The 18,281-nt window shown below is 37.2% G+C and overlaps 1 protein-coding gene across 2 annotated transcripts; it reads right to left on the bottom strand.

Annotated features, from left to right (window-relative positions):
- Positions 1-4,187: 4,187 nt before the first annotated feature.
- Positions 4,188-15,342, bottom strand: grhl2a (grainyhead-like transcription factor 2a). 2 transcript variants are annotated; one of them, XM_053631067.1, is made up of 16 exons: positions 14,893-15,342; positions 13,877-14,063; positions 13,575-13,630; positions 13,090-13,408; positions 12,847-12,905; positions 12,560-12,716; positions 12,253-12,364; positions 11,368-11,462; positions 9,282-9,440; positions 8,976-9,063; positions 8,154-8,299; positions 7,865-7,902; positions 7,306-7,394; positions 7,033-7,118; positions 6,892-6,956; positions 4,188-6,079 (listed from the first exon to the last, which is right to left on the bottom strand). In XM_053631067.1, the coding sequence occupies exons 1-16, from the start codon at positions 14,907-14,909 to the stop codon at positions 5,965-5,967; spliced, it is 1,788 nt and encodes a 595-aa protein (XP_053487042.1). In that variant the 5' UTR covers positions 14,910-15,342; the 3' UTR covers positions 4,188-5,964. The 2 variants fall into 2 exon arrangements, with proteins under 2 accessions (XP_053487042.1, XP_053487034.1); XM_053631059.1 differs by having other exon boundaries at positions 12,847-12,908; positions 14,893-15,340.
- Positions 15,343-18,281: the final 2,939 nt, after the last annotated feature.

Below are 18,281 nucleotides of genomic sequence, written 5' to 3'. Positions count from 1 at the left end.
CACAATATGCACACGTTCACTGCTTATGCCCAATTCACTGAAAACTGTCTTCGCTCGTCACATTCACAATTAGGAATTACATTATGTGAATAATGTAAATCAGCGGTTCTCAAATTTTCAAGGTGGTGGACCACTTCAACAGTCAAAGGGAAAAAAAAAAACAGACCATCTAGCATCTCGAATCTGGCACATTCACCAACTACCTCAAAATGTTTACTGTTATTTTTAATTGTATCATTTGTATTTAAATAACCTCAATTTGACTGATTCTTCAAATTGTTAGACTGTTGTTATTGTTTCATTCTATTGAAGGTTCCTAGACTAGACTGCTAATTTTGGTTAATGAAGCTAAATGACACAACTGTTTGATAGCTGCAGCTATTACCTTAGTTGGATTACCAAACTAATACACGTTATTTTCTGTAGCCTATATAATGGGGGGGTGGGGGGGACTTTAGCCTACATCCTGCCCATTGTTCGAAAAATGTGCAAACTGAAGACTATGAGAACGAATGTAAATGAATGTAGGCTATGGTATGGACACAAAAGGGTTTAAAATATAAACATTACATTATTAACCGTTTGTCCATATCGCAATATTACTGTAATTTGCTATGTTTAGCGTGATATGGATTCAAGTGGTAGTACAATGCATTGTCATTGTTTATTTAAGTAAATCAGATTTTTAAATCTGATTAGAGAATGGTGTAATCTTCCTCGAAAACACATTTTGGCATCCATTATTTTGGATATATGATAAAAGCCAAGTCTTGCTAGTGGACTAGGATTTACTCTAATTAAAGCACATTTTACCAGTATAACAACCCAAGTGTGAAAGCATTAGACGGTACTTTTCTAGGTCACTAGATGGCGTAAGGGCGCTGTTATGAAAATTTAAGAACTGCAATCATCTGTACTTACTTCTAAGGAGTGGATTGGTCATGTAGCTGCATCACATTTTAGCAGCTGTTTAGCAGGTGTTAGAGGCGGGGGACATGCAGTGGAGGAGGTTACAGAGGAGAGGGAAGTCAGGATGGGGTGGTGGTGGAGAGGTCAGTGATTGAAGAAGTACAGGAGGAACTGAGAGAGGAAGGAAAAGCAGCTGGGGAGACTGAAACCTGACCAGGAGACAAGTTGAGCAGAACGGCATCTTCTCCTCTTTTTCTCCTTTTTACTTGGACATTACAACAAGCATTTAAAAAAGTACTCACAGTGATTTGGGCATTTCCATCAGTTATTAGCTGCTACTGGATAGCCACTGAATTCCAGGCCGTTGAGCATTAATCCCTTGTGTTGGGGAAGTTCTGAAATAGATCAGAGTCTGAGCTTGAATCAACTCATTCATACGGCCTAAAATCACACACAAAATAGTAAATAACAGCAGTGTATTTCAAGTACACTATGTTGCCAAAAGTATGTGGACACCTGACCATCACACCCATATGAGAGTCTTCCCCAAACTGCCACAAAGTTGGAAACACACAATTATTACAATTAGATGTCTCTGTATGGTGTAGCATTAAGATTTCCCTTTATTGGAACTAAGGGGCCCAAACATGTTCCAGCATGATAATGCCCCTGTTCATAAAGCCATGGTGCACCAAAGTTAGAGTGGAAGAACTCGAGTGGCCTCCACCGAGCCCTGACCTCAAAGCTCTCACCTCTCAGATTATTGTTGAGGGTCCCTTGGCATGCTAAGCATCTTTATTTACATCATCTGCCATCTGAAACAGCAGGAATATGATATCCTCAAGGGGGTCAAGGGGGTTTCCCTGGTTATCCCCCACTCAGCCTGCTAAATTTGTGAATTTAGTGGGTTCCATTAACAAGCATATAGAAGGAGCAGGTTGCCTTCCATTTTTCTTGTTATCAGTTTAGCCCTGCAGGATGCATACCTCTTTATTAGTGGGCCATAGCCAAACCACTTGTATCTAACACACTACATTGACCGGATCATTGCGGAGTCATTTTTTTTTTGTTTAATTTTTGTTTTGCATTCAGGGATTCATTCAGTTTCCACATTCTCCACTATCCAAAAGCAGCAGCCGGCTTGTGTTTCACTCGCAATCATTTCTTTGTAGGTTTCCCTTGGAATAGTGCTCCTTGAGGTGAATCACTGAAGGAGAGGTTCCCACTATACAGTTCTGGTCAGAATGATTTGAAATTCAATATAAATATCTTCTTAAGAGAAGTCAGCAGTGAAGCTGCTTCAGTCTACATACACTAATTTGTTTGATGCCGAGCAGCACATGATCAAACAATAACAATTTATAAAGTAAATGTTTTGTAGTAGTATAAAAACTAAAAAGTGACCATGACAATTATTGGCACCCACTGACCAATTCATATCAGTTGGATTAGAGAAACTAGACTCTAATTGCCACTGAAAGTCAGTATGCACAGGACACAAATTAACCAATATGACCACTTTACTGCATACAATGGTCATTCTCTCTGGTGAAGACAAGAGACAAAAAGGGTACAAGGTCATCGCCAAACAGAAGTTTGCAGCTCATAGAACCTTCAAGAACCTTCCAGGGCATGACAGTAAGTGAAAAAATGACCAAAGAAGTCTGCGAAGGCTGGAGTGAACTGTTAAAAAAAAAAAACGTATAACATCCAAAGAGTTTAAAGCTAACCTGGAGAGATCTGGAGTGATTGTTTCAACTCATACCGCATGCTGCACACTAAACTGAGGAGGACTTCATGGGCAAAAACCAAGGAGGACCCTGCTGTTGAAAGATAAACAAAAAAAGGCACGACTGATCTTTGCTCAAACATACTTAAAAAAAAAAAAAAACATAATCCTTCTGGGACAATGTTCTATGAGCTGATGAAATTAAAAATAGAGATCTTTGGAAATGCAAATCAACAATTTGTTTATAGACAATCAAATGAAGCTTATAAGGAAAAGAGCACTACACCTACAGTTAAATATGGTGGAGGTTCCATAACTCTGGTGCTGCTTTGATTGGTCTTGAATGTATTGAAGGAATCATTAAATCAGAGGATTACCAGGGCATTTTAGTACACAATGTGCTACACAGTGTTAGAAAACTAGATCTGAGTTAGAGATTACGGGTCCTACAGCAGGACAATGACCCTAAATACACACCCAAACGCATGGTTAAGAAGAAGAAAATGGACTTTATTTTAACAAAACAAAAATATTTATTAACAAAAAAACAACAACAAAAACACCAGATTTAGAATGTACAGTACACATATAACAAGGGGCAGCTTTTGGACACAGCCAGAGTCTATTCCTTATTTACACCACACAGTGCTGCTGTTTGACATTAATACAAATAGAAGTAACCACAAGGTAAAAGAATACTTATACAGGTGAGTGACAGTTAAAGGAAATTCTGGTGGCTCTGCTGTGTTGTGGAGGGATTTTAATGGTGTGGTTTGTGTCCACTCATTCTCTTAGAGGAAAAGTCCACTACAAATTGATACATAGCCATTCTGACTGATCAGCTTCAAAACATTTCCCCATCCTCAGGGTACAAGGGCTCACTGAACAGCGAGTATAAGTAATGAGTATAAAAGTAATGTAAATCATACGCTATGCCCTTCACAGTCACCAGACCTCAACCCACCTGAACATTTTGGATATTGTAGCATCGTGTTAGATAGCGGTATCCTGGTATGATATGATATGATATATGATATATATATATATATATATATACACACACACACACACACACACACACACACAGTTATATAACTGTAAACACTTATATTCATGGTCATGGGAAAGCCTTAATTCCAGAAAGGTAATAGGTTTAAAATGTTGTGTAGTGAGGAAGGTGTTTTAATTAAATATTCAAAACAAACTGAAACGGTCATCTGAATTACTGAAATGTACAATTCTGCCTTCAAACTCTGTGCCACAACTTCTCTCAGAGTCTGACAGTTATGTGAAGTAACACCAATCTATGTAACTAACTGTCAATATGCAAGCGTTCAAGTCCATTTCAAAATACAATTTTGAAGCCTCTTTTTAAATTGATTATCCTTATTTCATTTCAGATTCTGGCCTGTGCTTAAACTACCCATGACTTGTATGCTTCTCTTATGATTTGAAATGTTATATATTTTCTTCTCCTTTATAATGATGACATACATGTACTCAGTTTTGTATACACCAATTCATACAAGTTCTCCACTTAAACAAGGCAGAAAAAAAAAATTATACTGTTTATTACATTAATTAACAAAGAAATATACACACAAGCTGAAGACATTAAATATATACAGGTTGCAAAGACATGCACTAAATCTACACATACAGTCATGTGAAAGAATACATACACCCCATGGAAATTGGTGGCTTTCTTGACATATTTGGACAAGCATTCAAACGGACCTTCCATTTCTTTTTTCTGAGCCATTCCTTGGTGGATTTGTTAGTGTGTTCAGGATCATTATCCTGTTAAAAGGTCCACTTTCGGTTCAACTTCATCTTTCAGACAGATGGCCTCACATTATCTTCAAGCACTCTTTGATATGATGCAGGATTCATAGTTGAATCAATGAATGCAAGTTGTCCAGTCCCTGAGGCAGCAAATTAACCCCAAACCCTAACATTTCCACCACCGTGCATCACAGTTGGTATGAAGTGCTTCTCCGGAAAAGCTGTCTTTGGTCTGCGCCAAACATGTCTGCTGTTACTGTGGCTAAACAACTATCTTTGATTCGTCTGTGCAGAGCACATTATTCCAAAAAGCCTGTTCTTTGCCTATATGCTCATTGGCAAACTGCAGTCTTGTGTTAATGTTCTTTTTAGACAGCAAAGGCTTTTTCCTGACATGCCTCACATGCAGGTCCAATTTCTGCAATCTCTTTCTGATTGTAGACACCAACAGGTGAAAGACTTACTAGCAGATCCTGTGAGGAAATTTTGGGGTTCTTGGAGACTTCTTTTTGCATCAGACAGTCTGCTCTTGGGCTGAATTTGTTGGGACAGCCAGTCCTCGACACATTGGCTGTCATTTGAAATCTACGGCATTTATAGATGATGTTCCTTACAGTGGAATGATGTATTTCAAATAATTTGGAGCTCTTTTTAAATCCCTTACCAGACTCAAGCATCCACAACTTTTTTTCTGAAGGCTTTATAGATCTCTTTAGATCTTGGCATGATGACACCACACACCTCAATAACAAAGGGAACACGAGACTTTAGCTAGGAGAGGGGTTTAAATAAGGCAGGTTCCACCTGCACTGCCTAAGCAGCTTCTAATCACTGGCACCCAGTCTTCAACACCTGATTCTAACTGTTTGGAGTTGAAGGTGTGATAACTGTTCAGTTGTACTTACTTTTTTCCATGCAACTGTTTTTGTTGATTTAAATAGTGAAAATTACTATAAAATGACAAACAATTGGCATTTTATAGGTGTATCACCTTCATTAATAGGCACTGTTTCAAAGAGGAATAAATGTTTGCTTATCCAAATAAAATTTTAAAAATTCCATGGCATGTACTTATTTTTTTCACATGACTATACCCTAACATATATTAAAGAAGAGACAATAGGACACCTTTTAGAGAGGTTAAAATGTATGACATCAGAGTTCCTAGTAGGCAAACCTTTAAGAATGTACAACTGTGTGATGATGTTTCCTATTCTCCTCATTTCATGAGGGTGGATTAAAAAGCAGAATACTGAAAGCTACTTAAAAGAACCTGTTGGGCTAGTTATTTCCAGAACACACAATACTACGCATGAACCGCAGGGAAAATTCTATGTTTTTGTGCAAGCTTAAACACGGAGAACAAAAAGAAGAAAGTATACAGGTGTTTGTCACAGTCTGTCACCCATTTGTAGAGAATCTACAGTATTCTCTAGTTAGGTACTCTGTTTTATCCTGCTTTATACATATTTGATTTGTTCTTCTCTAACTGGTTGACGAGAAGGCCATTATAAGTCCACCTACTAGTCTTAATGCAGCCATTAGATTTCTGTGAGTGTAACCTGAAAGCACTCTGCCTGAGGCTCAATGTTTAGTACAAATGCATCCTCATTGGAGTAGTGCTCAATGATGTTGTCATCCATGTTGACCAGAATCCTGAAAGTCACCAAAGAAGACAAAACATAAAATAAAGCATGACAAGGAAGAGGAAAAAAAAGCCTTGAGCAACTATCTATTTAAAAAAAAGACACCTTGACTACCTATAAACACAAAATATAACTACAAAGTTTAGTAAGCAGGGATCCAAGAAACATGTTAGCCTAGGCATGGATTAGTATGCAGTTTTGCTATAAAACTACCCTTTCCACCTCATTACAAAAATATTGGACAGGGTTGAGATATGAGGACTGAAGTTCACGGTCACATTTAGCTATAAGATGTGCCCTGAGACATCAAAGTAAAAAAAATTAATAAAATAAATAGCCAAAAGCATTACATGAGATGAGATTTTAGGACATTTTCAGGGTTTCATACTTTTTTTTTTTTGTTTGCTGAACCTGATACTAACAAGATATTAACAAGATACAGACACTGATTAAATGTAGGACCTGATTCTGTGCTGCTAAATACAGAAGATGACTTCAGTTTCGAAGAAAGGAATTCTGATTCACATGAACTAACCCAAATTACATGTTGGCACTAAACCTATACTACACTTACTTATAGCTATTGATGATACTGATATCAATTCTGATTATTTGCCTGCAAATAAGTATTTGTCAGGTTGTCCACACCCCACTTTGACCACACCCTTTAATTACTGTTACAGTCTGTCCCTTGTGGTTAGTCTCACTGCGTCTAGCTTCCACCTCCACCCCCCAAAGAATTACTTAAGGATGAGATACAGATGTAATGATTCAGAAATATAAATGATCACCCCACATTTCTATTGTTCAGCTTTTACTTACCCTTTCTTATTCTTCTTGTAGATTTTACTCATCTTCTCAAGAGGAAGGGAGTATTTGCCTGATATCTGAAAAAGAATGAACCTGTAATTCTGTATACTTAGAAATGTGTATATGCTGTAAGAAGTGCAAGTTTATACTTACAGCCTCAATCAAACTCTTCACTGTTGGCGACTTGAGCATTAATGCATCAAAGACCTCATCAGACTCTTTCCTTACATACAGTAGAACTGTCAAGAAAGAGTCATAGGTTATAAGCTGTGAATTCTTTCAGAGAAGGAACTGTAATTACAGCAAGGATCGTTTACACTTCATTGACTCATTATCAAGTAAGAAATCAGCTTGAATGTACATTAATAATCATACACATCCAGTGCTCTTTGTTTCCCTCTTTCTCTCCCACGCACATGTACACACCTCTCCTTGGTGCATCACTTTTGCTCTGTTTGGTTGGTGGAAGACAGGGATCATCCTCAGACTGTTTGACCACCCTCTTCATCACCACACTGTAATGACAAACATAATTGAACTCAAAACCTCTTCAATAATCATCAATAAAATGATCATTAAAAGCATTTTACTGACTTTATAGCAGAGTTTCATTTGTTTACTCAGTTAGAAATTCTTCTGTAAATATATGCAAGCGCATACGAGTCAAAATCTGAGTAATTAGCACACCTGGCACGATCATGAAGCTGTGAAATGTTTTTGTTTTCTACTGAATGTTATTTAGTCAATTATAAAAGAAACATTACTCATTTATTTCATATTAGATAGAATGTAACCTTAAAACAGGCTTAGAAATCCAGCAAATTTAAACACCTTCAACCATACTGTATACTGCTACAAAGACCAAGAAGCACTACAAACCAGTATATGCATTCAGAAACAAAATATTCAGCCAGTTTGTTTAATAACAGTTTGTGAATCTACTCACTGTTACTCACTAATCTGGGTGTAACTGCACTGCACTTACCAATCACTCTCCATTTCTTCAGAACTACATCCAAACATCTGTAAACAGACAGGCAAAAGGGTTAAGGTGAACATTTGATAAGAAATATAAAGCTAATTCCATAAGAATAGGAATACAATTAAGGAGTAATATTAAGGGCAGGGGTATGAGAGGAGGGATGAATAACTTTTTTTTTTGTATTATGACTGTTCTGTTTTATTTCTTCTTTTGAGCTTTGCATTTACTTGGTTGCACTCTGTTGCATTAACACATAAAAATGGATTAATGATTACAAACCAAACTCCCTCACCTGTGCAGCTCTCTGCATGTTACTGAAATGGACATCAGGGATGAATAGCACTGGCTGAGATTCCAGGTCTGTTATGGATTTGAAAAATGTGATGTCTGACCTCTTCTGCATTAATGCTCCAGGACCTACTCTTTTACCTGCCAGATCTAAAAGAAAATGAACAGCCAGGAATGATACAGTGAAGAACAATGCAGTATTTCACAATATAGACATGTTTCTAAACTTGTTTTATTTCACACCATGCACAGATCACTAGTCCTTGCAAACATGTGAACACTTATAGAATGTTCATCAGAGACATGCAATTCTCCATTGCAATCGATTACACTGATTTAAAAAACCCAACTCATCAGTTACAGTAATCATTTTGTGCTCCTTAAATAGGCAACTTTGCAGAGACAAAATTTGTGCTAAATTGTGTTAAGAAATTATATTTTTACAGTCAAAATTAAGACTGTAAGCTATTATTATAACATGAAAAAGCAGGTTTTGGGGAGAATTCATACATTCACTTATTTATTTGGTATGGTGAAACTAATACATTTTGTTTATGTTAATATTAAAAATCGATATGAATAGAGGTTTATTATTTTAGTTGTATACAGACAAAAATGCACACTGTTCTGCACTGTTTATGATTCCGAAATAAAACAAGATTTTTTTTCAGTCTTCATTTTTCTTTCATTCAAATTTTGTTCAAAATATTCGAAGAAACATATAGAATGGAATCGTGAAGCCAGTATCATGAATCGAATTGTAACTGTAGTGTATTGTTACACCTCTAATAATCTATAGTTTATTCACGTGTCTGCTTTAACTCACCATTGTGACCTTGCCCTCCAGCCACATGACCCTTTGTCTTTTTCCGCATCTGCTTTCTCTCCTCATCACGAATCTTCCTCTCAGCTCCCTGTGGAGAAACGGCACATGCAGAAGCAACTACTTAAATCACAAATTTAGGTAATAATTGGTAGAATGTTCAATGCAGTTGTTTCAGTAATTAAATAGCTGGACACATGAATGGTACAAGGTACTGGTTAAGAAACTTTCCAAGCCCAGATTAAATATTACTTGGTAAATAAAATAATATTAGTCACCAAATGCACTGTTAAAGAAACTTTTACTAACCTTGTCACAGAAGACCTTGATTTGACAGTAAGCTCTGTGAATTGGTTTGTTGCTCCTGTTGTTGTAGCTGTACGTATCAATCTGAATCATAAGCGGAAGCCCTTTCACGCCTTTCTGTGAGGAGAAATCTGTGCTCAAACAGTTCACTGTGATAAACACCTAGAAAAAAGATGAAAACATGATGAAGTACATTTCTAACATTTTGTAGGTATAGTTAATTAGCAGAATATTGCTGAATAGGACATTATGGCACATCATGAGCAAAAAAGATGCCTTGAGAATTTCCCTGAACTGTAAAATCTAGTTAGGATTAGTGTTCAATATTGACGTTTGTTATATTAATAACCTACGTAGGACCCCCCAAATGTTATTTTTGTGGATCAAACAAACCAATGTTGCTTTATTAGTTTATTTACGTTTTTTCAAATTTACAGAACAAATGGGATCTATATGACCAATAGACTTGTGTGACAAAAGTACTTCCTGCAGGGGGGTGGCGAAACTTACTAAACTGATCTGAGCGTTCCTTTATTATTTTATTGTGATATTGTTAGTTTATGTTTGGGGGGGTTCTTTAGTACCTCAGTAAGCTCTTGGTAATCAAGTTGAATTTTCAGTTGAATTTGGGGAAACCACTTGAAGCATTCGTTGTGTTGAACTATATCAGTTGCTTTTGTTTGATTTGTTCATTGCAAACCGCTGAAAGTCTGTCAAATTTGACAGCAAACCTGATTTGCAATGGGGGTTGAGTAATATTGATTGCAACTGTATAAGTCTATCCAGTAAATAAACAAAAGGCATTCAAAAGAACAAACAGCCACAAAGTGCATGTATCAAAATGGCTACTTCAGCACCGATGTCTGTTTCAACACCAACTTTTGTTTAAAAAAAAGTTTTGAAATGAAATGTAAACTAAATCATAAATGAAATGATGAATTAAGAGCACAATGCCTCATGTTGGATGATCTTCACATCTACTGCAGCAGTTCATTTATTCAAATAAACTGAAAGACGTTTGCTTGAAATGCTCCACTGCAAAAACACCATGTGCCAATATTTCAAGATACACTGGAAAAACTACTTTTGAAAGATGAAATGTGGGAAATGTTTTTGCCTAGAGTGAAAATACTTTCCCACTGATGGACTCGTTTCCCTACATGTCTGTACCTGTAACTTTTGTTTAATAAGAAGTGCAATGTTGTGAGAACCACTTCTTTTCTCATGGTCATGTGATCACTTTCAACAGACATCGTTAAAAAACTACAAACATGCTCACACCAACAATTAACAGTATTTTTCTTTCAAAATAAGCCTGAAATTCAATAGACCGTACAACATTCATATGTTGTATTATAGTTATGGGGATTGTGAGAAATTATCATCCAGATTTTTTTTTTTATTCATAAATATGTTATTCACACAGATGCTGTACATGTTAAATGCTAATTAAAAGTATAATCTTGTGATATTAAACTGCCTGTATAGTAAGTTTATGCTAAAAGGAATTATTTATTATTCAGAAAATAGGCTCATGACCACTAAAGTTTTCTCTTCTTGATTGATCATTTCTTAAAAACACTTTCTTTGATACATGATCGTGCTGTTATTGATCTTGTGCCAAAATATCTTGAACAATGGATTCAGTGTACTCAAAATGTGATGGTTTAGTACCTAGCCCTGCTCGACACAGTTGTGTTTTGCAGCAAATGAGATCACTTAAACCTTGTGCTAGTGCAGTGATTTTTGCTGTGCAAATCAAATTAACCAACCTTAAACAACAGTGTAACTTAAGAGATAAAATGTTCAGTTTAAAATCATTCTAAAATCAATCCATAATTGACATGTGGATCATAATTCAGAGGTCTTTCTTAAAGCAGGCTGAATTTATGGACCTAGCATATATAGTGAAAGACAGTTAAAAAGAAAAGAAAAAAAAAAAAAAAAAAACAGTAGGCATATCACTTATACTATAAGTGATACTATAAGATATACTCAATTCACAATGTCATCAGTTAATCCAAAGCATTCCCAGCAAGTCCAAAACACTATTGAATAAAATGAGCTCTAAATACGTCTGCATGCTCACCTTAGCCTCCTCATTAATGTCCCAAGTGAAAGAGACAGCATTGTAGGCGATTTCCTCCAGGTTCCCAATAGTGTTGAAGCTCTCTTTGTAATCAGCTTTATAGAGATAAGTAGACCAGAAAGAAAATTAAATAAATGAAACCCTCTGCATTAGATTCATTCTCGTTCGGTCTTGAAAGGGAAATATTATAGTTTTAATGATAAGGAATGAATCCCTTCCAAAAGTAAAGGTATTTTAATTGATCTACAATTCACATAGACTGTGCATATATAATGCACACTAAGGAGAACATGACATGATCAATGCAGAATGACAGCACAAAGAAAAAGGGCAACAAAAGCAACTGTTAGTACAGTCTAAGATTACAAGCTGAATTATAAAGTAGCATTATAATATGAATCATATTCAACAGAACTTTTTCCCTGTATCTCGAGTCTATGTTCATTTATGTGCATTTCTCCTAACAGCTATTAACGTATCTATTCAAATCTTGATCTCTAGCTTTGGGCAATATGAAAAATCCTGGGATACTGTTATTCAAAACATGCATTATGACATATCAGGTTCCAAGCTTTCCAAAACATGACTTCGTCCACATGCTGTTCATCAGACCACCAAAGTGGTCTTGAAGACTCAACCGTCCACACCCCTGTCTCTGGTCTGACCATATAGCTATTGTCTACCCCTATTTTCCATCTGTGTGTAAATGTGATGGATTACATTGCCCCAAGCCTTCTACTAATGTTGCATTTACCAGGATACAATACGAAGGAAAAGCAGACAGCTAGTTAATGAGGGGGGGTTAGGGCAATGTAACAGACACAGAGGGATGTTGATTGAGGTGAATTCCCAAGTAGTAAGAAAAGCATGCACACAAATTCTTACCAATGTCCAGGACTCTCTGCTTGGCGGTGTGCTGTCGGGTGTGCCAGTAGTTCCAGTGCTTCAACTGCTCATCGCGACATTTGTCCTCTCCAAACACCACCATCACCACACTCTATAACACAAAGACAAGACAAAGGCTGCATAAAGCACAGAAAACACCACAACACAACCATGCATCTGAAATACAGTCTAGATTGTCACTCGTAACATTCAATAATGGCTACATCAAACCACAACACCATTTTTGCTTCACTGTACACAAAGGCAGAGTGCAGAAGCTTACCATGTGAATGGTATTAGAACTCACCCTCACTTTGCTGATAGGATGGCGCAAGCCTTTACTGATGCCCGCCTCACACAGCGTGACACCGTAGAACTGACCTCTGTTCAGATAGATCATTGGACCCTCGCCAGGCTTCTGCCGAACTGAGCGGCTTGCTTCTATATTGTACTGGAGCGTGTTCCTGCAACACAGGAGATGAGTAGTGCTACTAGTCATCCCCCCTGACAGGGAAGATATAAATCTCCATTTCCATTTTCCATGACTGTCTATGTTTTAAACTCAAGACATCAATACTAGAGCATAAAACTTACATTCCAGGCTGCTGAAAGAGAGCGTCTTGGGCCCCTAGAGTGGTGGGCACTCTGAATTTCTGCTAAAAGCACAGAATATCCGATATTAGCATGTTAATAATGATTAAAAACCTTAAATTGTTTACAACCACTGACTCATTTGATTACAGTGTCTCCTAGACAACCTGTACATTCACAGCTTTTAGCAGATGCTGTATGTTTTATCCATTACGAAGGTAAAGGTGTGCGAACACAATCTCTTACCACAGTCTCGCCATTGTAAGAGTCTTCAAAGGTGCTATCTGGCATGCTCCTCTGCTCTTCCTTACTATAACTCCTATGTGCCTCCTGAGTGGACTGCTGGTAAGGCACATGGTGGTATGGCTGCCTCTCTTGCTGCTGGTTAGAATACACTGACTCTGACTTTACGGTTGCCACCACTCCCCCCTCTGCTAGTAATGCACTGTATGAGTCTCGCTTCACCTCTGTGCTACGAGAGTCTGTGTGGACTGAGAGATTGACTGGGGGAGATCTGGTGTCCTGAACACGCTCATTCATGGATTCCACACCACCATGGCATATTCTATGAAAAATAAAAACATATAAGCAAAAAATTAACATTTCACTATACATCATGAAATTTATTCCATGAGAGGTCACAGAATAATTATAACTGTGTCAGAATAATCCTATCATCACCACATTTCATATGCATGTGTCCAGCTGAATGCAAGTAATGCACAACAAACCTTTTTTCTTCCTCTGGTAATTTAGCTACAGACAGGAGCCTTTTCTCTTTTGGAACCTGAAAGGCACAGGAGAATATGGTTACAGGATGTCACTTTAATAAAGAGCTCATAACCACTACCAAACAGATATTAAATCGATCTCATAAGACAGACTCCTCGGAACACCTCGTCTTTCTTGTGGAGAAACATAAGCACAGAAAATGTTTCTTTCAGGAAAAAACAGGACTTTAACCATAAAACAAGGCATGAATGCTGGTTTGGATAGCCCTGGATGACTTTTCAACACAACAAAGCATTCTCACCTTGTAGTATTCATACAGGAGTCCGAGAGCCGCCACACTGTCCTCGTCTCCGTTGATGCTCATCATGGCCTTGGTGGCTGCAGTGAGAGGGTTCTCCAGGTAGGCCCTCCAGGCTTCATCCTCATTTGTAAACACACGGCGGGACAGGAAGGATGTCTCGTTGGGAACCACTACTACCAGCCGCTTACTGTGCCACACAGCAACATAGATTTTGAGGAGAAGCAGATGATTTTCAATTTAGCCTCAGACATGATGTTTCTCAGTGGCAGGTGTACAATTTATACAGTAACTCCAAGTGCACAGGAGTGAGTAGGTATTAGGAGTACTCAATAATTCATAGGTTAAACCTGGTCAGCACTGAACTGAATGAAACATTACAAAAGCAACGTTTTGGTGTGTGTGTGTGTATACACACGCGTGTGTATTTTAAGTGTAATCATGGAACACAATGGCACTTCAGCATTAACCCTGTAGCTTGAAGTTTTGGTCAGATGTAATAAAGAGACATAATGTTTCTACAGGAGTTAATCTTTTCTCCGAAGAGGACTCTTATGCTAAATAAAACCAACACCTCTTCTTGCCTGAGGCGTTTCTGGAGTCAACAATGAGCTTCACCAAAATCCTGCTATTCCCAGACCTCTCCCTTTACATTCCCACACACAATACACTATCCCAGTGGATACGGATACTGCTCAGTGGAAGTGCACAAAAGCATATCAAGAAATCTAAGTTAAATGTTTACATGAGTGATCAAGACTATTTTGACCTGTGAAAATAAACATCTTACCTACAGCCGTTCAATTTCTGTCAGTAAAGCTAAAGGACATTAGAAGACATACTAGGGCATTATATTAGACACTATGAAAAATAAAAATAAACAAAACACGATTTAAAAACATTTTTCTTCGTTAAATTAAGGCTGTTAAATCTAACAACGTAATCCAGTGACAGGTCTGAGGGTGTTCACTGCAGTTTGCTACAGATAAATGAATTCTAGCTTGAACAGGTGAACTTACCTTTCCTCCTGAGCCATAGTAATAACGGCTTAATCCACTGTTTCTGTCCAGGAAGCGGTAAATTTTCAGTCAGTAAAAAGCCTTCAGGAGAACGACAGCGCAAACGTTAAACGTTTCCTGACTCCTAACATCCGTCTGACATTAACATTAACCTTGTTCCACTTATATAAACAAAGCTAATTGACTGTATGTGGGCGGGAAAACACTTGCCTCAAAAAACAAACAAAAAACCCAACTCAGCGTCCTCCGATACGCCACCAGGTGACTTTAGTGCAGGTGGCTGTGAATTGGTCAATTAGAGGGCGGGGCAAGTGTTCACCTCAGTCTGATTCACTAGTGTCGGTTTGGATCAGAGTCGATTCCTGCGCGCGCTCAAACAGCACGCGACGCGCTCTCAGGGTCGATCCCAAACCGCTCTCTACTTCCTACAAAGTCAACCAGAGAGGCTATGGAAGAACAGCAGTTACACCCTAAGTAGTGCGTTGTGTATAAAATCAGTATCCATTTGGGATGCAGCTCAAGTAAATGGCTCAAAACGGCACTAAAAGGAATCGGGTGTCTTACTGCGTTCCAAAATTATGACACTGACACAGAGACTAATATTATTTTAACATTATTCCAATTTTAATGACTAATATTATTTAATAGCTTATATAATATCATTTGGCTTTTATTTGAATAAATATTTTTAAAAAAAATTGGTTTGAAAATCAATATCAGCAATTTTGAAAATACTTAAGAATATTACTTTTGTAATAGTAATGAATTGGGGGGGGGGGGGACACACTTGGAGAGACATGTATAAGACAAAGTATAAGGGTGTTCTTTTTGGTTTGTTTGTTTGTTTTGTCACCCAGTTCTGTATGTATAAGCAGATTTATTGTTGACTGCCAGACTAGTATTTCTTTGATGCAGTACCTGATGTCACATAACCTTAGGTAAGATTGGGTGTGTGAGCCACAGGTGCATAATAATTGGAGATTTAATGAGCTTGTCATTTGCTTTTAGTGGTTTTAATAGTAAATTTTGACACTGAAGAAAGTGCTGTTTAGTAAGGATCCATACAAATGCACGGATCGACATGATCTATTAAGTGTACTGTGAGAATACGGAGTGATGGATATAAAATATTTCCCTTTCAAGAAGTATTAATGCATGCTCTTTGTCTTAGAGAGCATGTCCTAGAGAGCATGAAAAAAAAACGGGAAAAAAATGACCTTAAACAAAAGTATTGCTCCATTACTAGTGTATTTGACCAAAACCTTATTTAAGTACAATGTTGTCTACATGCAGTTTACAGCAGAAAAGCCAGGACATTCAAATCTCAAAATATCTTAAGATGTACTGATTCGGTGATTTGAGTTCAAAGCTCTTCACCAGCCAAGTGTTATGCCAGATCTTTATTATTCTTCATGGGACAGTTAAAAAGAGGTGCGGCACTTCAGAGTCTGCAAAGAAAAACCTGCTTGTGCTTCTACCTGTCTGACAGGTAACGGCTGCAGTGTAGGGCGGGCATGAGAGAGGTGTGTGTGTGTACGCACAGACGCGTGTTCTCACACAGATTACAAAAGGCACTTCTTCTTATCTTACCTATCAGCTGAAGACTCAAACTTGCAGTAACACTTAAGATATGTGATGTTGTAATGGCACATGTTTGTCTTACCCATACCACCTCAGGGGAATTTAAATTTCTTCCAGAAATCTTGGCTGCTTATAATTCTGTAAAAACCTTGATTTAATTGCATTAATGGGGGGAAAACGACATCATCATAGACTAATCCCACAGAACTGTGATGAGTCACATGATATCAAGTGCAGTTTAGTCTAGTTTGTTTGTCATCTCTGAAACTGAGCACCTTCTAAGTCTATAATTAAAATGAACTCACACTTTGGTCTCTTAGATGATGATGATGAACTGGCAATTCAGGAGTAATCAAACTGGTGTTGTGACACATTTGGCATGATTTATTAAAATGGGATTAATATCACTAATTTCTCCAATTCACTACTGTATTTTATGATAAAGAAAACCAATAATCATGTAGGCTAATGTTATCTTATAGACAATTAATTATATTTTTGTAAATACTAGTAGTATAGAGATACAACAAAACCACCCATTCTGTCATCGACTTTCCTGTCTACAGTGTCCTCCACTAATATTGGCACCCTTGGTAAACATGAACAAAGAAGGTTGTGAAAATTGTCTTTATTTGTTTAAATTTTTGATCGTTTGTTAAAAAAATTCACAAATATACTCTGCTCTCATGGATATGTAACAATTGCAAATACAACACAGGTTTATCCAAAAAAAATTTTTTTGTTAAATATAGGTGTGTAACAATTATTGGCACCAGGGACGTTGCTAGGCCTAATTTTTATTTATTTATTTATTTCAAAAAAGGGGGGGGGGCGGTCTTGCCAGCCTAACAACCACCCCCGCAAGAAGAAGAAGGGAAAATATATATATATATATATATATATATATATATATATATATATATATATATATTGGCTGATATATTGATTTATACATGATGATTTATATGTATATATATATATATATATATATATATATATATATATATATATATATATATATATATATATATATATCGTTTTGATTCCATCGCATCTTAAACCTGTTCTTGTGTGGGCACTAGGACCGGGAGGAGTAATCCACACACGACATAGTTTACTGTTTAAACATTTTACGTTGGGTTTATTAATTATGCTGAGCATCATTACAGTTACAGTTCGGCTGTTCACTCACACACCATATCAATCATCCAATTACACATCATCCAATTACACACGCGTCATGTACAGTATACTCGGATAGACAAATAAGACTGTAGCTCGACTACACAGTAGCTCGTTTATAACGACCCACGTAAACGTAGTTAATGTAATTAACAAAGACAATGTGCAGTAATTTAGTGTTGATTGCAGTCTCACTCACTCACTCTCTCACCCACTCACACTCTCTCTCACTCTCTCACCCACTGCACTCATTCACACACTCGCCCACTCACACTCTTACTCTCTCACTCATTCACTCTCACTCACACTCTTACTCTCTCACTCACCCACTCACCCACCCACTCAAAACAAAATCCATAAAGTATTCTGGCTACATAGTACAGCCATTTTTGCCTCTTGTTGGTGCTGGATGGATGGGGACAAAGTGATCTTTAACTTTATATATATATATATATATATATATATATATATATATATATATATATATAATTTAAGTAAGTCATATTAGATTAGACATATTAGACAAGTATAGCCTGACCCAAAATAACCTTATTTCCATAGATTTTACACCCATTGTTGCTCTAAAATATGCATGACTAGAAAGATGTTTTGGTCTCTTTAAAAAA

The sequence above is a fragment of the Ictalurus furcatus genome, chromosome 1, assembly GCF_023375685.1.
Source record: "Ictalurus furcatus strain D&B chromosome 1, Billie_1.0, whole genome shotgun sequence".
Taxonomy (NCBI): domain Eukaryota; kingdom Metazoa; phylum Chordata; class Actinopteri; order Siluriformes; family Ictaluridae; genus Ictalurus; species Ictalurus furcatus.
This window is presented reverse-complemented; position numbering and strand designations above follow the sequence as displayed.